Source organism: Lissotriton helveticus, chromosome 5_1 (genome assembly GCF_964261635.1).
Source record: "Lissotriton helveticus chromosome 5_1, aLisHel1.1, whole genome shotgun sequence".
In the NCBI taxonomy this organism is placed as follows: domain Eukaryota; kingdom Metazoa; phylum Chordata; class Amphibia; order Caudata; family Salamandridae; genus Lissotriton; species Lissotriton helveticus.
In genome coordinates, this window is record NC_136065.1 from 1,175,297,069 (window position 1) to 1,175,321,252 (window position 24,184).

General features: G+C 47.4%; 1 protein-coding gene across 2 annotated transcripts in view; it reads left to right on the forward strand.

Moving 5' to 3' along the window:
- Positions 1-24,184, forward strand: part of TDRD1 (tudor domain containing 1) — a 2,637,228-nt gene that overhangs the window by 2,208,098 nt on the left and 404,946 nt on the right. For both annotated transcript variants that reach the window (XM_078643866.1, XM_078643867.1), the window contains exon 24: positions 5,806-5,867. In XM_078643866.1, the coding sequence (XP_078499992.1) occupies positions 5,806-5,867 (62 nt within the window). The remainder of the gene's footprint in view (positions 1-5,805; positions 5,868-24,184) is intronic.

The window sequence follows — 24,184 nt, forward strand, 5'->3', positions numbered from 1 at the left end:
GCGACAAAGCGGATAGTGCGCTGGAACATTTCAAAGACTCCAGGGCTACGGCCAAGTCCTTGGGCCTAGGCCAGCACCAGCAAACTTCCGCTTTTCACCCCTTTCGTGGCCAAGGAAGGGGAGCACCCACATGTCCAGCCAGCCACAGTCCGCAAAATCAGTCTCAACGCGGTCACGGATGAGGTAAACCGCCGTGGCGGTGCCGGCAAGGTCAATCCACATCCGCTCCGTCAGCATCTGCCTCTAAGCCTTCCTAGTATGGCATTTCAGGCCCATTCAACGCCAGTGGGGGGTTCGCCATCACCTCCTCCACTGGCGCACCATCACCTCGGACAGGTGGGTGCTGCAAATCGTCCGAAGGGGCTACTCTCTCCCCTTCGAGGCGACCCCTCCAGCCATGCCTCCGCAGTACCACTGCATGTCGGGGGATCACTTGAAACTTCTGCAGGAGGAAGTTATGGCCCTCTTGTCAAAGGGGGCCATCGAGCGCGCTCCTGGGCCAGAAGTAGGAAGTGGTTGCTATCCCCACTACTTTCTGGTACCCAAGAAGGGCAAATGAGGCCTACGCCCTATATTGGACCTCTGGAACGTCAACGGCTTCGTCCGGAAGGAGAAGTTAAAAATGCTGACACTGGCTCAGGTCCTAGCTGCCCTGGACCCAGAAGACTGGATGCTAGCGTTGGACTTGCAGGACGCTTATTTCCACATCCCCGTCCTGCCGGCCCACCGGCGCTACCTGCGGTTCACAGTTGGCCACGAGCACTTTCAGTTTACCGTGCTCCCCTTCGGCCTTACCAGCGCCACACGGGTGTTCACAAACGTGATGGCGGTGGTCGCAGCTCATCTGCGCAGGTTAGGGGTTTCAGTCTTCACCTACCTCGACGACTGGTTGTTAAAGGCGGGCTCGCCCCAGACAGTCGTCAGCCACCTCCAGACTACGGCAGACCTCCTGCACCGGCTGGGGTTCTCCCTCAATGTGCCGAAGTCACACCTGTGCCCCTCTCAGAAGCTCCTCTTCATCGGAGCGGTTCTGGACTCAGTGCAGTTTCGGGTTTATCCTCCCGAACAGCGGGTCCGGGATATTCAGGCTCTGATTCCACTCTTTCAGCCTTTATCCCGGGTCTCGGTCAGGTTGACGCTGCGGCTTCTGGGGCTAATGGCCTCCTGCATCCTACTGGTGCATCACGCCAGGTGGCGGATGCGGGCTCTGCAGTGGGACCTGAAGTTTCAGTGGGACCAGCATCAGGGCAATCTGTCCGACCACGTCCTGATCTCTGAGGGCACTGCGAGACAGCTGCAGTTGTGGCTCACGGACCGCGATTGGGTCAGCGGCAGATCCCTCTCCCTTCCCCAACCGGAGCACGTGGTTGTGACGGATGCGTCCCTCCAGGGCTGGGGAGGCCACATGGGAGAGGCGGAGATCAGAGGCATCTGGTCTCCGGCGGAGGCCCGGCTCCATATCAACCTTTTGGAGTTACGGGCGATTCGTCTAGCACTGAAGGCATTCCTCCCCTCTGTCCGGGGGAGTGTAGTGCAGGTGTTCACGGACAACACCACCGCCATGTGGTACTACAACAAACAGGGCGGGGTGGGGTCGTGGACCCTTTGCCAGGAGGCTCTGCGCCTCTGGCAGTGGCTGGAATGCCAGGGCGTGACCCTGGTGGCTCAACACCTGGCAGGTTCTCTGAACGCCAGGGCGGACAAGCTCAGCCGTCTGTGCATGATGGATCACGAATGGCGTCTGAACTCGGACGTGGCGCAAAGTCTTTTTCAGCGATGGGGAGAGCCTTGGTTAGATCTATTCGCCACCGAAGAGAATGCGCAATGTCATCAGTTCTGCGCGTTGGAATTTCCAAGGCGGCACTCGCTCGGAGACGCTTTTCGTCGCGAGTGGAGTTGCGGTCTGTTGTTCGCCTTTCCGCATATACCACTTCTGCCCAGAGTGCTGAAGAAGATCAAGGGCGACCGGGCCCAAGTCATCCTTGTGGCTCCGGACTGGGCACGAAGGTACTGGTATCCAGAGCTACTCAGTATGTCAGTCGATCCCCCGGTTCATCTGCCTCTTCGGGAGGACCTTCTGTCGCAGCAGCAGGGGACGGTCCTCCACCCGAACCTGTCCAGTCTCCACCTCCATGCTTGGAGATTGAGCAGCGACAGTTGAGGCCATTTGACTTGCCTCCTGAAGTCTGTAATGTCATTCTGGCAGCCAGGCGTCCCTCCACAAAGTCGGTATACGCCTGCAGGTGGAACAGATTTGTGGCATGGTGCACAGCAAAGGCTGTGGATCCTCTTGCTGCCCCTCTCTCTGAGGTTCTTCTCTTCCTTCTTTCTCTTGCCCAGCAGGGCTCTGCTCTGGACACTATCAAGGGCTACCTTTCCGCCCTTTCAGCCTTTCTAAGGCTGCCTGATCAACCTTCCTTGTTCAAGTCCCCTATTGTAAATCGCTTTCTGAAGGGCATCACACACACGTTCCCTCCTGTTCCGTTTGTGATGCCTCAGTGGGACTTGAACCTGGTTCTTCCATTTCTGATGTGAGCTCCCTTTGAGCCACTTCACAACTGTCCTCTCCGCCTTCTTACTTTGAAGACTGCTGTCCTGGTTGCCATCACCTCTGCCAGGAGAGTGAGTGAGCTCCAGGCCCTTTCTTGTACTCCTCCTTTCCTTTCTGTCCATCCGGACAAGGTTGTGTTGCGCACTAAGCCATCTTTCCTGCCCAAGGTTGTCACGGCCTTCCACATCGGGCAGTCTATCACCTTGCCCACCTTCATTTCCGCCACCGCATCCCTCTAAAGAGGAAGAGCGGCTCCACCGTCTGGACCCAAAACGTGCGCTTTCATTCTACTTGTATCGCACACGCCAGTTCCGGATGGATGACCAAGTCTTTGTTGGTTACGTGGGCGCTAAGAAGGGGAAAGCGGTGCACAAGAGGACCATCTCTCGGTGGATCATCTTGTGTATCCAGGCATGTTATTCCTTGGCTAAAAAGGAGCCCCCTGTTGGATTGCGGGCTCATTCCACCCGAGGCACGGCAACTACGACTGCCCTGGGCCGGGGAGTGCCCTTGCAGGACATTTGCCAGGCAGCTACGTGGGCCTCGCTGCACACGTTTGCAAGACACTACTGCCTGGACAGTCAAGTCCGGAGGGATGGCTTCTTTGGCCATTCCGTCCTCCAGGACTTTCTGGTGTGATTATTGGTTCGCAGACCCACCACCGGGGTTGGTATTGCTGGGGTATCTATTCTAAGGTAAGGAATCTATCACTAACGTGTCTCTTTTAGATGCACAAGTTACTACTTGTGTAACGATATATCTGTAAGAGACATTAGTTAGTGATAGATTCCTTACTGACCCACCCATCCTCCCCGTTCTGCAAACCGATATCTAGGGTTAAGGTCATCCCCTTTCAGGGCCCTAGTTTCAATGGCACCAGGTTGGTTTTTAACATGGCTCAGCGCTTCTGGCGCGGAAAAGCTGTGTCTAAGAACTGATGTCAGCACGCGGAGGCGGCGTCTAAGTACTCAGACGACATCATCACGGCGCCGACGACGGACGCGGAGCCGCAGACGACGCCTACAGACGTGCAAGAGTACTGCTACGCAAAAATTTCCGGATCCAGTCTGACGCCTGGGGATATTCTAAGGTAAGGAATCTATCACTAACTAGAGTCTCTTACAAATATATCGTTACACAAGTAGTAACTTGTGCATTGTGTATTTAGGAAATGTGTTGGTTTGAGCAATCACAGTTTAAAAATTGACCCAAGAATAAAATACTTCAAAGCAATAACCACTGTGGGCTTCAACCTGGCAAAAAAAAGTTACATGTGCATGGACAGCAGGTCTGCCATTGGGACAGACTTTGGCTGTGCCATGATCAGAAAAGATGTGGAAATAAAGTGCAAACACAACAATGGGTTATAGTTTTTAAGGTTCAAGCTTGAACAACCAATAGAATTGGGTGATTCCTAAAATATGGCCGATTAATCACCAACACCATGGATGTCTCCGGTGGTAGATGTAACAACCTATTATGTTTACGCACAAGTACTACTCAGGCGATCCGTGAAAAAAGTACCACACCAGCACCGCTATGTTTCAGGGAATCTGTTTGGAAACAGAAATGTGCCTGCGATCACAGGACGTCAGAATGTAGGGGCTGAGGCATCATACAACATCAGTGCCTATGGGCCCAAATCCGACTAGCTCACAGCGCCTTACCTGCCCTCCTAACCTTTCCAGAGTAACAGGTGAAATGGCAACCTAGAACCCAACTCTGTAGTCGCCACGGAAACCGTGGAAACAGATCTTTATCTTTTGTTTCGCCCTCATGCATGTCCATATTAAGCAAAACAAAGACATTAGGAAAGCAGACAATATTTATTGAAACTGTCGAGCTCTTTTATGAAGCAGTTGTGCTGCGCTTAGAAAACATATATAACTGAGCAAAGTAATCAGCATTACGAGCAAATTGTATACAATAAAAAAAACCTTCCATGGTAAATGATCTATCTGCCTAAGCCTACCCTCACTATCTGAGCACAAGGATATATCCGTTATCTCTGGGATTAGCACCGGACCCCATACCTGGAATTTGAAGTTAGCTGGTCCGCTTCTCAGGTGCATCTGTTTCAAGACCTTTCCCCTATTCTAGAATCCTCCTTATTGTTTTCCAAAGGGCAAGTCTCAGTTTATAAGCTCTGAAGTGCTGTATTGGAAAACAGCAACTGTGCCGCCGTGTAGTGTCTAAAACATAAGGGGCAGTTGTTTTACCGAGCACAGAAAAACAGGTCACAGTGTTGCTCAACCTTATACAAAATGTTCAGACTGAATCCCAAGAAGAACTGGATAACATGTACAGCGAATTTCTAAAATAATATCATAGCACAAATATAAATGTGTTGTGTGGCTGTGCAAAGCGGCCTACAACGTGCAGTTAGGCGAACATAAGGGAGAACCAGAGAAGGCCATGAAGGAAACTTACTAGAATGTGACCTGAAATGAGGACTTGTAAATCTTGGTGATCATATTCAGAGAACAGCAGTAACAAGAATAGTGGCATGATGAAGAGATTTATGCTTCAAGGATTCCGTTGTTGCACGATGTGAACATAATTCTACTCAAAGAATTCAGGAATTATAAGGAGTGAAATGTAATGCACCGCATAGTTTTGACCTACGTTGAGGCACACTGTCCTTGTGTTTATGCCTGTTAAAGCGGCACAATAGTGCTTTGAGTTTTACAAAGAAAGAACCTGAAGTTTTGGCATCTAGAGGAGTTCTGCAATCTGAATGGTGAGTTATTCAGGTTGGTTGCCTGCATTCAATGTTGCCTGTTGTTGAGGAGATGAGGAGTAGATAAACTGAGTCCTGAGGTAGTGACCTTTGAAGCGTTTTCTTTGTACTCCATTTGCCCCTCTCCTCTGTTTCAATGTTCCCCCCCTAAGCGCTATGGGTAGGAAGCATTGGGTGTCACATTTGTGTGGGATTTACCTAATGCAAGAGGTGTTTTCAGAATCTTTAGAGATTTTTGAACGCAAAAAAGAAGTTTAAAACTAAAAGGCAATATACAGCCTTAAAACTATTGAGAAGCAGAATAAAGCAAATTAAGTGTAAATAACATACACTCTTTCGTAGCATATTTTTTCTCCTCTTAGGCCAACGGCGATGGACTGGCAAGGCAGTAAAAACCTGCAAAGTTGGAATAAGTTTGTGATATTACTTAATGTTTTGAAATATGTTAAACTGTTATAACTATAAACGATAGTTAATGTTTGATTTTGTTCCTGTTCCTTTTGTTGCATTACAGGTGAAATGGGTATTTGCTGCTGTAAAGAGCTCCAGGAACAAATGAACAAAATACAGGCAGTGGTAAAGTTATTTCTAATTCTCAACTTCTGATATTTTGTTAACTTATTTACATTGTGATTTTTTAGTGTTGTGTATATTAGTGTACTGTACATAGAAACTCAAAAATAGCATTTGCACTTGGCTAGGAAGATTTCATAGGGTTTGAAAAATGTAGTGTGACTACAAACAAAAACATATCTGACCCATACTTGTAATCTATATTTCATTCTTGATTCTTAGTGTCATCTCTGGGATGGAACAGGAGAAGAGTATGTTAATAAAAAATAAAATAAGCAAGATTCCAGACGCCCCCACCAGAATCACAAACATATGCTCTATAATCTAGATGCGTTTGGGCTTAATCTCACCCTTTGGCTTAGCTAGGAGCAGATTGATCTACTTGGCTCTCTGTTTCCTAGAAGAAATTACAGACAATTTAGAGAGGTTTGTGAAACTGTATTCATGTGATAACAGTGGCAAACTGTTTGTGTTCTGGAATGGCCTGTAAACGTAGAATCTGATAGAAACATCTATCCACAGATTTCTTACCTTTTGAAATATACCCAGGCGCCAGACTGGATCCAGATAACTTTCCACAGCAGTACCTCTGCGTGTCGTTAATGGGCATTGGGTGACTTCATAACCACTTCGTCCGTAGGAAGTGACGTTGACAGAGTCCATTTAAGCACTCTCCTGATCCGCTGACGTCATTTTATTCTTTTCCGTGCTTCCAGGGGAATCCGGAGAGAGGTACCTCTGCTCATTTTACCCTCATCTTAACAGTTTTAGACACAATACCCTTTTCTTGATGTTTTTGGGGTCTTGAGGACTACGATGTCGACCCCGCACCCTCATCCTATTTGCATATAATGTCTGGGCGTGTGCCGTGAATCCGAAAGGGTGCAGCTCATGTCATCAGCATCTGAACAAAACTATTAGTTATGGATTCCTCCCCTTAGAATTACCTCTAGGCGTCAGACTGGATCCGGAGAATTTTTTCTTGCTCAGTACCCCTGCGCGTCGGTAGGTGGCATCGGTCGACTCCACGTTCGCCATTGGCGTCGTGGTTGCCGTAATGATGTCACTGTATCTTCTTAGACGCTGCCCCTGCATGCTGACATCTGTTCTTTCTCTTTCCATGCCAGCCAGTGCAGATCCGGAGAGAGCGGTACCTCAAATCACTTTTTGACTCTCTTATTGCGACTTTTTGTCGACATCTTTTCAAGTCTTTCGACTCCTGGTACACTTAGGGATGTCCTGTCCTCGAGTCGGCTTCAAGGCTTGCGACTCCTGTCTCAAATTGATGTAGATTACGGACCTGCACATCGTGTGCCTTTGGTGTTTGGAGCCTGACCACGACCTGAAGTCGTGCTCCGACTGCCGGGCCATGAACTCAAATTCTTTGCGGGAGCGGTCACAAAAGCTTCTTGAGGCCCGGCAGTCTGCTCTGCGATGCTGGAGGTCCCGAGAGAGGGAGGTCACGGACCGGTCGCGGAGCCATCGCCACCACTCCTTGTCGAAGTCCTCTTTTTCGGGTAAGTCGAAGCACATAAAGAAGGCAAAGAAGCATTGTCGCTCTTCGCGTTCCTCCTGTCCGTCTGCCGACGCAATACAGGTTTTGGAAGGTAGTCGTCTGCCTCCACCCTTGTAGCCTGTTGGGTCGACCCCGAGCCTCCCTCCCTTTCCGTGAGCCGTGGCGACCCCTGCCCAACTTTGTAGATTTTTTACGAAGCACTCCACTCGATCTTTGGGCAGCTGACTCCGCCAGCGTGGCTTCGGGTGCCGCGGACTCGGCTGGGGGCTCTAGGCCTTCGATACCAGCGGCTTCGGCTCCCATGCCGGTCGACCTTGTGACATCTCCAGGGCCACATCCAGTGGCGACGCCCACGCCCCGTCTGACACCAGTTGTGTCCCCAGCCTCCCCCTCGATGTGAACACGGGGCCGGACCGGCGCAGACCAACATTGGGACCGGCGCCAACCGGTACTTTTGTACCATTGTTCTCCCCTGGTGTTCCCTATCGCCCTAAGTGGGTACCAGAGGAGGGTGAGGAGGACTGGGAGGGGTCTGTGGACCGGACTGGAGAGAGGAGTTGGGTGAGGCCAGTGGTCTGGACACCTCTCCAGACCGTAGCGTTCTATCTCCCCCTACCGTGGTTACGGAGGAGGGTGCATCATACGCAGTGGTGTTGCGTGGGGTGGCTAAGGCCTTAATCCGTGAGCTTCCTACAGTGGTAGTCAGGACTAACCTCCTGACTGAGGTGCTTTAACCGGCAGCAGCCCTAGGAGACCCTGCTGCTGTTCAGTGAAGGCCTCTCGGATATCCTTTTGTGCCCATGGTCCAAGCCCACCACAGGGGCTCCTGTGGATAGAATGATTGCCCAACGTCACTGCCCGGCCCCGGGCCACCCCATTTCTCTCTCGCAACACCCCTCGACTTCATGGGGTGCATTCCTTACCGCACCACCTGATAGGGAATCCAAGAAGCTGGACCACCCTGGGAAGAAAATGTTTACTTCCTCCAGCTTAGGACTGCGGTCGATGAACACTGCATGCCTCTTGGGTCGTTACTCCCTTTTTGTGCAGGACACGGTCGAGCAGGTGCTGCCACAGTGCCCGGAGGAGGCCTGGTTCGTGCTCTCCTGTGCAGTGGCCGAAGGGAGGGTTGCAGCAAAGTTCGCCATACAGTGTGGGCTGGACACCGCTGTCTCGCTAGGCAGGCAATTTCAACGTCAGTAGCCCTAAGATGTCTGGCTGAGGCCCACTGGCTTTTCGGGTGATGTCCAAGCTACACTTTTGGACATGTCCTTTAATGGCCGTTGCTTGGTTGGCAACAAGGCAGACCACTCACTTGAGCGCTTTAATGACTCTACGGCTAGGCCTTGGGCCTCGCTTCCACCTCTTGTCCCGTGCAGTCTGCTTTTTGCCCCTTTTGTGTCTACGCAAGGGGTGTCCCACCATGTCCGTCCAGAGCCACAGGCTGGCGCAAGCTGTCCAGCCTCTGCGCAGCAGGGAACCCTCGGTCGTGGGTCTGGGGGCCAGCAGGCAGGCCAGTACACCAGCGCCCCCTCTGCAGCAGCCTCCAAGTCCGACCTTTCAGGGCCATCATTTGCCAGTGGGTGGCAGGATTCGCCTTCACCTCCCTCACTGGCTCAACGTCACATCAGACAGGTGAGTTTTGCAGATAGTCCAAAGGGGCTACTCCCTCTCGCCTTCGAGACTACCCCTCCATCCATGCCACCTCAATTTTTTTGCATGTCAGAGAATCACTTGGCTCTTCTCCAACAGGAAGTTATGGCTCTCTTGGCCAAGGAAGCCATCGAGCGAGTTCTTGCCCCAGAAGTAGGTTGTGGTTGTTATTCCCACTACTTTCTAGTGCCCAAGTAGGACAAAGTCTTATGTTGGATCTCAGGAACGTCAAAGAGAAGTTTGCAACGTTGTCACTGGCTCTGATCCTGTCTGCCCTTGACCGTGGAGACTGAATGGTAGCTTTGGACTTGCAGGACGCTTATTTTCACATCCCCGTCCTGCCGGCTCACAGGCGTTACCTATGGTTCACGGTGTGCCACAAGCATTTTCAGTTTACTGTGCTCCCATTTGGCCTTACCAGAGCCCCTCAGGTGTTCACGAAAGTGATGGTAGTGGTCGCAGCTCATCTGCGCAGGTCAGTGTTTCCAGTCTTCCCCTATCTCGACGACTGGCTGTTAAAGGCTGGCTCGCCCCAGGCTGTCGTCTCCCACCTCCAGACTATGGCCGACCTCCTGCATTTGCTGGGGTTCAACATCAATGTACCGGAGTCATACCTGTTTCCCTCTCACAAGCTCCTTTTCATTGGAGAGGTTCAGGACACGCGCAGTTTCGGGCTTATCCTCCCGAGCAGCGAGCCCGGGATATTCGGGTAATTATTGCGATCTTTCAGCCTCTATCCCGAGTTTTGGTCAGAATGACCCTGAGGCTACAGGGCCTTATGGCCTCCTGCATCCTGCTGGTCGACTATGCCCGGTGGCATATGCGGTCTCTGCAGTGGGACCTGAAGTTCCTGTGGGCTCAGTATCAGGGGAATCTTTCCGATTGCGTCCAGATCTCGGAGTGCATTGCACATCAATTGCAGTGGTAGCGGACAAACCAGAATTGGGTAAACGACAGGTGCCTCTCCCTTTCCCAGCCAGAGTACACAATGCTGACAGATGCATCACTTCTGGGGTGGGGCGGCTTCATGGGAGAGGTGGAGATCAGAGGTCTCTTATCTCCGGGCAGAGTATGGGCTCCACATTAACCTTTTGGAGCTTCAGGCGATCCGTCTTGCACTGAAGGCATACCTTCCCTCTGTCAAAGGTAGAGTAGTGCAGGTGTTCACATACAACACCACTGCCAGGTGGTACTGCAGCAAACAGGGTGAGGTGGGGTGGGGTTGTGGACACTATGTCAGGAGGCACTTCGACTCTGGAAGTGGCTGTAACATCAGGGCATGTGTCTGGTGGTTCAACACCTGGCAGGTTCCCTGAACGCCAGGGCGGACAAACTCAGCCGCCAGTGCTTGATGGATCTTGAATGGCGTCTTCACTTGGAGGTGGTGCAAGGTCTCTTTTGGCAATGGGGAGAGCTTTGGTTAGATCTATTTGCCACCGAAGAGAACGCATAATGTCAGCAGTTCTGCGCATTTGAATTTCCAAGGCGGCACTCGCTCGGCGACGTTTTTCGTCGCGAGTGGAGTTGTGGTCTTCTATAAGCCTTTCCGCCTATACCACTTCTACCCAGAGTGCTGAAGAAGATCAGGCGCGACCGGGCCCAAGTCATTCTATTGGCCCCGGACTGGGCGAGAAGAGTCTGGTATCCCGAGCTATTGCACATGGCCATCGATCTTCCTATCAGACTGCCCCTTTGGGAGGATCTTCTGTCCCAGCAGCAGGGGATGGTCCTCCACCTGAACTTGTCCAGCCTCCACCTCCTTGCGTGGAGATTGAGCAGCAACAGTTCCTCCCGAAGTTTGTAACGTCATCTTGGCAGCCAGGCGTCCCTCCACCAAAATAGTATACGCTGTGGATCCCCTTTCTGCCCCCCTTTCCGAGGTTCTCCTCTACATTTTTTCTTTGGCCCAGCAGGGCTCTGCTCTGGGCACTCTAAAAGGCTATCTTTCTGCCATTTCCACCTTTCTTCGACTTTCTGATCAGCCTTCTCTTTTCAAGTCCCCTATTGTAAATTGTTTTCTTATAGGCATTACTCACTTGTTTCCTCCAATTCCTTTCGTAATGCCCCAGTGGGACTTGAACCTGGTTCTGACCTATCTTATGTGCGCTCCTTGGAAGCCGCTACATAACTGTCCACTTAGACTCCTGACTCTTAAAACTTCCTTTTTGGTTGCCATCACCTCTGCTCCCAGAGTGAGTGAGCTTCAGGCTCTTTCTTCCAAACCTCCTTTCTTGGCTGTTCATCCGACAAAGTTGTCCTTTGTACTAGGCCTCTTTTCCTTACCAAAGTGGCTACCACTTTCCACATAGGACAGGCCATCACTTTGCCCACCTTCCTGCCTCCGCATCCTTCCGAGGAAGAGAGGCTCCACCGTTTGGATCCAAAACGTGCGCTTTCACACAAAGCAATACCGGGTGAATGACCTGCTCTTTGTTGGCTATCTGGGTGCCACTAAAGGTCAGGCGGTGCAAAAACGGACCATCTCTTGATGGATCCTTCTTTGCATCAAAAGCTGCTAGTCCTTAGCGAAAAAGGAACCTCCATTAGGGTTTCGTGCCCATTCCACCAGGGGGATGGCATCCACTACTGCTTTGGGACGTTGAGTCCCCCTTCATGACATCTTCCGGGCAGCTATGTGGGTTTCATTGCACATGTTTACTCAACACTACTGCCTGGACAGTTCAGTCCGGAGAGAAGGCTTCTTTGGCCGTTCAGTTCTCCAGGACTTTCTGGTGTGAACTTAGTTCACAGACCAACCTCCTGGGTTGGTATTGAGGGGGGTATCTATTCTTAGGTAAGGAATCTATAACTAATAGTCTCTTTCAGATGAACACGTTACTTACCTTCGATAACGATCTGTAACAGACATATATTAGTTATGGATTCCTCACCGCCCCACCCATCCTCCCCGTTCTGCAAACTGACTTCTAGGGTAAGGGACTCCCTTGCAGGGCCCTCGTTTTGTGCACCAGTGGTTAGTGTCTTGCATGGCTCTGCGCTTCTGGATTGGAATGTCGTATAAAGAACTGACGTCAGCGCACAGGAGCGGCGTCTAAGTAGATGCCACAACGTCATGCGGTGTCGTGGTCGAAGGTCCCTCCTCCGTTGCAGTCTTCTTTTGCCTCCGAGGACTGCTCGAGGGTCAGCTCCCGAAGTCCTTCATCTTCACTGTTGACTGGTAAGTCACACCGTAGGCTATTGGAGTTGCGGTCTTCCCCGACTTTGCCTTGTAGTGTCTCTCACACACCTCAAATTCCTCAGGTTGATGAGCCTGAGCGAGAGTATGCTCTGTGCCGTCCAGTTTTCCCCTGCACAGAGGCGACTCTGGATCGGATGAGGGAATACTATCTCTTACTTCGTGTGGTTTTTGGTTCTCTGCCTCCCTCTTGTGCGCGTCTCTTTCCCAAAGCGGCTGATGGAGCCTTGACTGACTCCATGCGAGTGGGACCTCCCTTTGCTTCAGTGGGCCCTCTGTATCCATGATTGAATCCGTGTCGGCCCCAGTGCACAGCCCTTCAGGATTCTGAACTATGAAGCCAGTGTTCGATCCGACGTCAGTGCTGCCGATTGCCGCTACTGTGTCACCTCCCCCACGCTTCAGTGTCACTTCTTTGACCTCGCTCGAGGGCAGCATCAGCAGAACAGCTCTTTTTGTGCTACCTGCCTCTGCCTTCTGGGTAGTTCCCTGCTATTTTCCTCTTGGGAGACAAGTATTGCTGTGATGACATAAGTATCTGAAAGAAACAGGTTAGTATTAGATTCTTGAAGCAAATAATGGTAACGGTTATTCGGAGCGCACTGCACAGTCAAGGTACATGTAATTCAACTTGAGTATGTGTGGTGCTCAGGAAGAAAACGGCGGTTGGTTACCACAACCTCCAAAGATAAACCAAATGGTCCAAAAACATGCAGGTGTTCCTCCGAGCACTCATTCAATATAACAAAGTCTTTATGTAGTTTTCACTTTTCCATTTAATGTCCAATTCTTCAATCCAATTCAAATTAAAGATCCCACAATTGATAACGCGCAGCCAACACGTGTTTCGTCAAGTCAGTAAGACAAATGACTTCTTCAGGGCTGCAACCCAAAATATTTACAATAAGTCATGGTTCTAATAAATAATAATCACAAAAAACAGTACATGCTCTACAAATTCTACTTGTAAGAGAGCAAAGAAAGAGGAATACACCCTCCAACCATAATCAGTGCAATGGCATATAGATCTCATATGGTAAATGTCGAAAGAAGGTAAATGTACACCAGGTTCGTGCTCATATCAGCATGTAACACGTAAACATTCATAAATAAAAGCTAAAGAACTGTTGTTCTACATTAGTCTAAAGTTATGGCTATGGATACCGGTAACACCACAAGTGCCAGGTTCACGCATCGTGAGATTTGACAAGTCATGACAAAATTAATAACTCACCAAAACGGTAAATGTCGATGTCTTCTAGTGTAATTAACCAAACTCAGCAATTATATTTATTCCAATATGATCCTCTCATCTAGGTACCTTAATATCCAAGGCGGACTCCAGTCTACATTAGATCAATTATAGGTACGTTTTCCTACAGATAAGTTGATATCGCTATCAGTAACATATGTTAAATACATGGCAGCAGAAAGGTCACTTACTAAAAATATTAATAACAATCTCAAATAGTCTTGCCGTACAAATTATCACTATTCCTCACCTCGTACGTTGTCTGCATTAGTCGGTAACTAGTAGTTCCAAATGTTGAAGAAATTAGTCTTTTGTTGTATCACGAATGTGTGTCAATAACAGAAGTATCCACCAATTTCTGATGTATCACGAGCACGTGTCTATAACAAAAGTATACACCAATAAGTTGTGTGACTACTTTCCATTACCAAGAAACGCTAACTTAGTTCACGTACTTACCGATCTGAATGTATCTGCTGGCGTAGAGTGGCGTTCTGCGCCCGCGCCATCTTGTAATGGCTTTTTATAGATAGCCTTAGGCCACGTAACTTAACACTGTGTCCGCCGTACTACATCCGCGCCATCTTTGTAGTGGCTTTTTATAAATATCCTCAAGCCAAGTAACTTTAAATTATGTACAGTCTTAATAAGTGGGTATATAACTGGCAAAAGCCATTTGATACTTTGTGTTCTCAAAAAACACAGCCATCGCATTGTAAATAATTTGCGATCTGTGTATATCTACTGGCGTCGAGTAACGTCCTGCTCCCGCGCCATCTTATGATGGCTTTTAATAAAAAGCCTCGTAACCATAATATCATCATCTACACTCTTTGTTTATATCTATAGCGCCTTAGCGAGGTTCAAAAGTAAAATAAAGTATCCGTACTACATCGCGCGCCCTCTTGAAAGAGTAAAGACGCATTATCCATCTTAAATGACGTACCTAGTAAATCAACAAATAATCTAAGTGTCACCATATTGTACTGGCCTTAATCGTAATCGAAACATTGTTTCTAAATATTCTGTAGTGTCCTAATTATTAAAATTAGTTCATAGGCTACACATCTATTGAAACTCATTTATGCGTGAACCCGAAGACCTGCGGCATCCCCAAGTATTCCACCACCAATACTCATGCTGTCATATTGACAATTGCAAAACCGATTCGGAGAGGTAGTATATAGGGCGAAAAACATAATTTTTATAACAAATTAACTCAATTGTTATATATACACAGATATTGATAAATATTTTCAGACATCGGACAACAAGACAGTTTTTTCCAGTTCAGCTGTCCATATAGTAAATATGAACAGAAGTTATTCTGTACATTAACTCACTGAAGAGGGGACAAGGTTACAATATATAACAATGCAATCCAACCTTACTCATTGTCAATTCCGCATTTGTAACATATACATTGTTTCACTGTCCCAAGTAGAACTCATACTCATGATCAACATTGAGACCACATTCTACGGCTTTCAATGTAATCAGCCAAAGTACTTCACGTCTTCTTAATGTCAGAAGTCTATTACCCCCGCGGGGATCAGGTTTTATATGATCAATTGCATGGTAAGAGAAGACGTGTTGTTACTTATTCTCAAAGTTTTGTACCAAATGAGATGCAATTGGATAGCGTGTATCACCATTTTTCAATGCTCTGAAGTGCTCAGCAATTCTGTCCCTGAGCCTCCTGATGGTGCTCCCCACATAAATTTTTCCACAGGAGCAAACAATCACGTATACTACAAATGTAGTATCGCAATTGATGAACATTCCAATAGTATGTTCTCCTGAATTATTATATTCAAACCGCAGCACCTTCTTTTTTGCCCATCTACACGAAATGCATCTTCCACATTTGTAAAAACCTTTGAAGCTGTTCAACCAGTCAGTTTTATTAAGTTTGCTAGGGTAGCTGGGACTCAACAAATTCCTCAAAGTTGTTCCTCTCTTAAAAGTCAAGCTTGGTCTGTCATAAAGATACGGTCTCAAATCATGATCCATGAGGAGGAGATGCCAATGTTTATTCAAAATCCTAAATAGTCTTAAACTACCCAGGCCATAGTTTGTTATTAATCTGACCTTCTGATCAGTTACCTTACCAACTTTACTCTGTCTGATTAGTGTGAGTTCCCTTTTCACTTTCTTAGCTCTTGATACTGCTGCTGTAACTACATCCTGTTTGTAACCCCGGTTCAAAAATCTAGTTGACATGTCAGCAAGGTTACTCTCAAAATCATTGTCTAGTGCACAGTTACGTCGGGCCCTAATTAACTCACCATAAGGTATGGCCCTTTTCTGACAGCTAGGGTGACAACTCCCTGCATGCAGAATCGCATTGCAACTCGTAGGTTTCCTATACATCCTGCTCCTTATCTTGTCTCCCTCAACAAACAACTCTACATCCAGAAATGTAATACATTGTTTATCATATGAAGTAGTAAACCTCAAATTGTATGTGTTATCGTTAAGATAGTCAAAGAAGCCTTTTAGTCTCTCTGCTGTGCCAGTCCATATTAAAAGGCAGTCGTCGATAAAACGACCCCAATAATGTATATACTGGGTCCATTCTCTTCCATCTGGACCCCAGATTCGCTCCGCCTCGAACCAACCCATGAACAGGTTGGCGAAAGACGGAGCAAATCGTGAGCCCATAGCTGTCCCAAGATGCTGCCTAAACCACTGACCATCAAATAGGAAAACATTATTCTCTAGTACCAATTCGGTCATTCGTAATATCATTTGGGTATGATCATACATCTCAGCCGGTCTGCGGCTGAGAAAGTGATCCAAAGCACGTATACCAAGATAGTGATCAATAATAGTATATAAGGATACTACGTCTAACGTAACTAGCATCATACCGTCTTCCCATACTATGTCTTCAAGCAGATTTAAAACATGTTTAGTATCTTCAATGAAAGATGGTAGATTATATACATACTGTCTAAGAAAACAGTCAATAAACTCATTTAAACATTCCGTAGGTCCACCTATGCCGGAGACAATAGGCCGCCCTGGCGGTTTGTCCCGGCATTTGTGGACCTTAGGAAGAGTATACAGGCATGGTGATCTAGGTGTACTTAACATCAGGTAGAGGTATTCATCATGATCAAGGAGTGATTGTTCATACCATACTTTAATTTCACAGTTAATTTTGACAATCAAATCAGTCATTGGATTGGAAGTAAGTTTCTCATAGTATAGAGTATCATGGAGTTGGGAGTAGACCTCATTGTTGTAATCCCTTGTATCCAGTACAACAATATTCCCACCCTTATCCGCACTGCGTATCGTGATCGATTTATTATTGATGAGTTCATGTAAGGCCTCTCTTTCACCAAAGGTAAGATTGTCTTGAAGTCTCTTGGTACTCCTCAAACGGGACATATCGATTTCTTTGTCAATATCAGTACTAACCATCTTAAAGAACACATCAATAGTATTACCAGGTATAAGTTGTGGGATCCACTTGGATTTAACTTTGAGTCCACTTCCCTCCCTCTGAAATCTAGTGATTTCCAAGTCCTCCATAAGTTTCAACATAGTTACAGGGTCATCCTCTTTCTCCGTTAGTGATAAAAGAAGCTGTGTATCTTTCAATTCTTGTATTGTCAAATCACTCAATGTTTTATTAGAGGATTGTTTTTCTTTCTCTGTTACATTAGCAAAGAATTTTTTTAGCTTAAGGTTTCTAACAAATTTAAAGAGGTCTATTTTAGTCATACACCAATCTAGTTTTGTTACAGGACAAAAACCTAAACCTTTCTTCAGTACAGATATCATGTTATCAGACAATTCACATGAAGATAAAATGATCACCTCAATGTCACATGCAATGGAATCACCACTTGTTATTACTGTTTCCATGACCTTAGGCTCCTTATTCTTGCGCCTGGATCTCCTGCCGCCCCTGCTACCTCTCCTTGTCTTTTTGCACTTAAATCCCGATTTCGCATCTCTGAGTCCCGATACCCCCTCCTCAGTCTCTGAACTTCCTCTAAAAAATTGTTCTCAGTGATCGGGACCAACTCAGGTGCATCTTCATTTTCACTGCTAGAGATAACTGAAGATGCATCAGTATCACTCACCTGCGGGGTGCTGCCACTATTTACAGTAGAAGAACCTTTCTTTATAAGATAGTCAAATCTTTTGGCAAATGTATATACCCTTCCTGTACTGTAATCTTTCTCATCTCGTTTAAGTTTATGAGCCTTTCTTCTCTTAATTTCCATTTGTAAATCATTCAATTTGACATCAAGAATAGTATAATTCTTGATCGTAAGTTCTGGTAAATTCATTTCTTTGATCTCATCTTCTATTTTATTAATCTCAATGAGTAATTTCGCTATCTTCCTTTTTGCATTTTCAATTAAGATCTGTATAAGATTACGTGAACTATTGTTTAGTTCTTTTTCCCATGTATTATACAAGTCTGGTTCCAAATCTTCGTATGTCGGTATTATTTGAGATCTTAATCCACGTGGTATCCTGTTCAGAGCTAAGTATTGTTTAAGAGTGGCAGCATCCCACCATTTGTTCAATTCAGTGCGTATAAGTGATTCCGGTTTCACGAATTTGGCTCTAAGCCCTTCTTTCTTAGTACCCCTAGGAGGGCCAACAGCTTTACCTATGGTGCCTCCTGCAACTAAGTTACTGAACAGTAATTCTGCCTCCTTATCTCTGTTCATCTTATAACCTCAGCGGCAGCTCACTTAACCCAATAATGAAGCAAATAATGGTAACGGTTATTCGGAGCGCACTGCACAGTCAAGGTACATGTAATTCAACTTGAGTATGTGTGGTGCTCAGGAAGAAAACGGCTAAGGCGCTATAGATATAAACAAAGAGTGTAGATGATGATATTATGGTTACGAGGCTTTTTATTAAAAGCCATCATAAGATGTCGCGGGAGCAGGACGTTACTCGACGCCAGTAGATATACACAGATCGCAAATTATTTACAATGCGATGGCTGTGTTTTTTGAGAACACAAAGTATCAAATGGCTTTTGCCAGTTATATACCCACTTATTAAGACGGTACATAATTTAAAGTTACTTGGCTTGAGGATATTTATAAAAAGCCACTACAAGATGGTGCGGATGTAGTACGGCGGACACAGTGTTAAGTTACGTGGCCTAAGGCTATCTATAAAAAGCCATTACAAGATGGCGCGGGCGCAGAACGCCACTCTACGCCAGCAGATACATTCAGATCGGTAAGTACGTGAACTAAGTTAGCGTTTCTTGGTAATGGAAAGTAGTCACACAACTTATTGGTGTATACTTTTGTTATAGACACGTACTCGTGATACATCAGAAATTGGTGGATACTTCTGTTATTGACACACATTCGTGATACAACAAAAGACTAATTTCTTCAATATTTGGAACTACTAGTTACCAACTAATGCAGACAACGTACGAGGTGAGGAAAAGTGATAATTTGTACGGCAAGACTATTTGAGATTGTCATTAATATTTGTAGTAAGTGACCTTTCTGCTGCCATGTATTTAACATATGTTACTGATAGCGATATCAACTTATCTGTAGGAAAACGTACCTATAATTGATCTGATGTAGACTGGAGTCCGCCTTGGATATTAAGATACCTAGATGAGAGGATCATATTGGAATAAATATAATTGCTGAGTTTGGTTAATTACACTAGAAGACATCGACATTTACCGTTTTGGTGAGTTATTAATCTTGTCATGACTTGTCAAATCTCACGATGCGTCAACCTGGCACTTGTGGTGTTACCGGTATCCATAGCCATAACTTTAGACTAATGTGGAACAACAGTTCTTTAGCTTTTATTTATGAATGTTTACGTGTTACATGCTGATATGAGCACGAACCTGGTGTACATTTACCTTCTTTTGACATTTACCATATGAGATCTATATGCCATTGCACTGATTATGGTTGGAGGGTGTATTCCTCTTTCTTTGCTCTCTTACAAGTAGAATTTGTAGAGCATGTACTGTTTTTTTGTGATTATTATTTATTAGAACCATGACTTATTGTAAATATTTTGGGTTTAGCCCTGAAGAAGTCATTTGTCTTACTGACTTGACGAAACACGTGTTGGCTGCGCGTTATCAATTGTGGGATATTTAATTTGAATTGGATTGAAGAATTGGACATTAAATGGAAAAGTGAAAACTACATAATGACTTTGTTATATTGAATGAGTGCTCGGAGGAACACCTGCATAGTATTAGATTCCTTACCTTAGAATATCCCCAGACGTCAGTCTGGATCCGGAAACTTTTGCCTAGCAGTACCATTTCGCGTCGGTAGGCGTCGTCTGCGGCTCCGCATCCGTCGTCGGCGTCGTTGAACCGGGATGACGTCGCCGGAGTACTTGGACTTTGCCTTCGCGCGCGGACGTCAGTTCATCTTTTTTCCGCGCCAGCAAGAGCAGATCCTGCAAAAGTGGTACCCTTTAGTCATTTTTTTACTAAACTTTTTCGATCCTTTTGATCTGTTTTTCGAGTCTAACAACTCCATCGGTACTGGTAGGGATGCCCTGGTTGAAGCCCTGCGCCGACTGATGTCGGTTACCGACCCCCGGTGCCTGTATTGCTTAGGGGCCGACCATGATGACAAGTCGTGCCCCGATTGCCGGGCCCTGACGTCGAAAGCTAGGCGGGAGCGGTCCCGTAAGCGCCTCGAGCTCCGGCAGTCGGCCCTGCGCCGTTCGAGGTCCCGGTCCAGGAGGAGGTCGAGGGACCGGTCACGGGCCGGATTCATCACAGCTCGATGTAGGAAGGTGGATATCTGACTATGGTTGCCCCCCACTTTTTGCCTGGTGTTTTGCTGGTTTTTGACTTAGTTGGCCTGGGATCCTGCTATTCAGGACCCCAGGCTTCCTGCTCTCTCTGTTAAAATGGATTCCATGTACCCTAGGTAAATATCTAATTGGATACTGGGTCACCTTATCAGTCCCTGTACAGTGTACCTTAGGTACCCAGGGCGTAGGTGCACCCAGGGCCTACCAGGGGCTGAAGCATGTTTAATGCCACCCCTGGCTGGCCATCTAAATCTGACACAACTGGCTGCATGACAGCTGGGGCAAGGTGGTGTAAACACCCTTTGCTGTAGATATAGTATACCTATATCTAACCCTAAAATGGACACATATATTCCTATCAGTCACTCCTATGGAAGGCCTTATCAATCCTGAAGGCAGAGTGCTTGGAATTATGTGAGATGGTGCTCTGGCATGAGCTGAGCCCGTTTGCAGCTTGCGGAACCAAGTCCTAATAGCTGTTCCATGATAACGCTATACCATATACTCTTAAGTTGCATTATCAACCTCGCGGTTAAATGCTAACTCTGGTATAGCATTATCAAAACATGTCGAGTAAGGTGTCATACGATTTGGAATACTACCCCCTCGCCAACTCTGGCGACAGGGGTAGCATTCCACCCTTCTAGAGGGACACGATATGTATGTAACTGTGAACCCCGGTTAAAGTTAACTCGAGCCTCAGCATCACAAAATGGATGCTGCCACCACAGACACAAGTCTGACCTGCTGCTGCTGGGAGTCCTTCCAGCGAGGATGGCTTGGACAAAGGGTTTCCTTGTGGTTCTGAAAATTCTGGACTCGTGTAATAATTCTGGACTCGAGAATAAAACTTTGTCGTAACATGACGAATTTAGTATCAAAAGACCGAGAATGACGAGTACACTATGTACAAGCATTTTCGTCAATTTCGAGTGACGATTTCACCTCGAAATCGTCATTTTCGTTCTGAACCCTTGGCTTCCATTTTGTATGCGGCAGCCATTTTGTGAGTTGCCCTTTACATAGGCTTATAATACAGCTAAATTTGATTCCAAAGGACACGTACACCTTGATTAACTTTTCTCTGACCTAGGCAGGCTGGGCAAGCTGAAACCATTGCCCCAGGCCGAACCGGTTTGGTCAGTTCCTCTCCCAGTGGCCGAATGAGATAGCATCAAGGCTCAACAGGCCATAAAACCTTTTCAGCACACACACACCCTGCCGAATCTTGCTCACACCTGTCCCTGCTCTTTTCTCTCACTTGCTTTATGATGGGGAGGTGCCCGTTTTATTGGGGGGTCCACCGATATCTGATGAAATGTTGGGCCTTGCCGGGTGATTTGTTGTGGGCTGGATGAAGTGAAATATGGACATGTCATCATGACTCTGCTTTTCCTTTGTAACAAAGAATGCGAATAGTATACTGTAAATTCGAAGAATGTTTGCCTAAAGCACAATATTTCGTATAAAAAGAGAAGCCTGACTTTGTGAATTTGAGCAGTCTCCTGAGAATATACATCCCGTGTGTTGTACTTCTAGGACGCTTGTTACCTTGGTTGCAGCCAATAAAATCGATCCTTGACTTCACCTAGAAGACTCTGAGTTTCTGTGGTCTGAATCAGGAAGGAACCCGAGGTCTTTGGGTGTACCCTGGCACCGCTGGGTTGACGGTTCAGTACCGGTTCTGAAAAACCGAGTACCTCATCCTGCCTTGGGAGGTGCTAGCACCACCCCAGACAGGATTTTGTGTATTGAGGTAGGGAGGCCTGAAAGGAATGAGACATGCCTGGGGCACACAAGGTGCCCTGTGCATACATCAGTTCAAACCAGTTGCTGGGGCATCCCAGCCCCAGCTCTGGCGGGAAACCGGACAAAGGATAGGGGGTGTAGCCACCCCCCTTCTTGGTCCCACCCAGGGGAGGGACCAAGTCAGTAGTGCAGCCCCCTTTAGGAGAATAAAGGTAGGAGCTGGTCACATTCCAAATTAGATTATCCTGAACTATTCATCAAGAAGAAACTCTGGCCTTCGACGTTCTGCTCCACAGAAGACTGAAGAATCTCCCTTGTGGGCAAGGAGTGTCCACCCTGCAACTGCAGGCACCATCAAGCGTCCAGCGGCTTCACCTTGTCGTCTTCCCTCGAGGATCCAGACTTCAGAGCCCGACGAGACCCGGATTCCCAGACCTCTCTGACCTCTACCTACATCTGCAGCAAAGCTGAGACCCGTGGGTGCGACGAGACACGTGGGACCGGCCATCTTGAACGAACCTGCACTTTGCTTCCAGCACGACTCCCGAGGTAAACTCGACCAAGTGCTTTGGGGACTGAGAAGCCCCAGCCCCGAGCAGCCCCTGCACCGAAGATCAGCCCTCCAGCATCCACGAGATCTGCGTGGGGCCCTTCTGCTTTGTTGCTGCTCGACGCGTTGTCTGGTCACTTGCCGGCCGGCTAGTGGCCTCCTAGACGACGAACCTTTGAATCTTCACTGCTGGTCTGGTTGCTCCAGACTGGCCCTTGCTCCCTTCCAAAAGAGGGGCACCCCGGACTCTCCTAGTCCGCACCAGACGTCTTTTCCCTTCACCGCGTGGGTTGCCTTTGCCAAGGCCTGTTGAGTCCAATCCCGGATCCGACACCGCCGACAGCGAGAGCCTGCGTGGGACATCTCGTGCCTCCATCCTGGTCGTCGAAGACACCTCCTGGTCCACGTGGCTGCAGAGTCAAGCGTCCACTCTTCACCTGATCGTGACGTCGACATCTCGTTCCTTCCTGGTTCCACTCCAGTCACTGGCTAGTGACTGTGAACATTGTCCCCTCTGCTTTCAGGTCTCCTTCAACAATCCACCCTTGGGTTGCACCGGACATCTTCCTCCTGGTCGCCTGCAGCATCTTTTCTTTCAGGCTCCATTGACTTCAACGCGAGAACCCGACGCACTTTGACACCTATGCACCCGCAGCCCGTGGGTGAGGTAACGAGAGCATTTCGGTGCTCAAGGGTAGTTTAACTGTCCTAGTGTCCAGTTCCACAGTCGTTTTAGTCCTACCTAGTCAGGATTGTCCGTACTCACCTTTAACTTGAACTGTACTGTCCATAGACTTTGTTACGCATCTCGCGTGTGAGTTCACACTCTGCACACGCGTTCCGTGGGCCTCCTATTACCTACCTGAAGTTAGTGTAGCGTGGTCCCATCGATCCTGCAGCCTCTGGACAGCTCCATTCCTTTTATCGACTCTCACATTCCACTTACTTAGTATATGGTTTTTCGTGCCTGTGAGAAGTTGGCCTGATAGGTGATGTTTCCAATTCTGGAACCACCTATTATCAGACCAAACAATCCCTTATGGTGTCAGGTTGTAAGTCAACCTTGTTAGACAAGCTATCCTAGGGGTAGCATGGACTAAGCAGCCTAAAGGCTTAACTTAAGAGGTCGTGTTAAGCGAGCTGTTTTACCACATACAATCCTGTAATATCAAATGAAAGGACACCACACAAGTATATATTATAAAAATATATGTATTTATTACTAAAAACAATCCCCAGTATTCTTTATGAATAAAGGGGCACAAGCGTTAAATCAAAAGCACAGTTTAAACATACAAAGTTGCACAATTATGGATGAGGGCGGGTGGCCACTCAAACCATATACTAAACAAGTGGTATAAGAGATACCAATCGAACAGTGGTTAGGCCTAGGGCCTAGGGAATCGCTGGGAGCAGTCGGGACAAGCAATGCTGAAGTCGGGAGAGGCCCACGGGATTCGGGAGCAGTGCGGAAAGCGCACGCATGCACCAATGTTAACCAATGGTGCGTAAAAGTTGCAAAGTTAAAGTTTAAGGACACTTCCGCTGAACCTAGAGGAACAAAACTTAAGACACAGACCCTAGAGATGTGTAC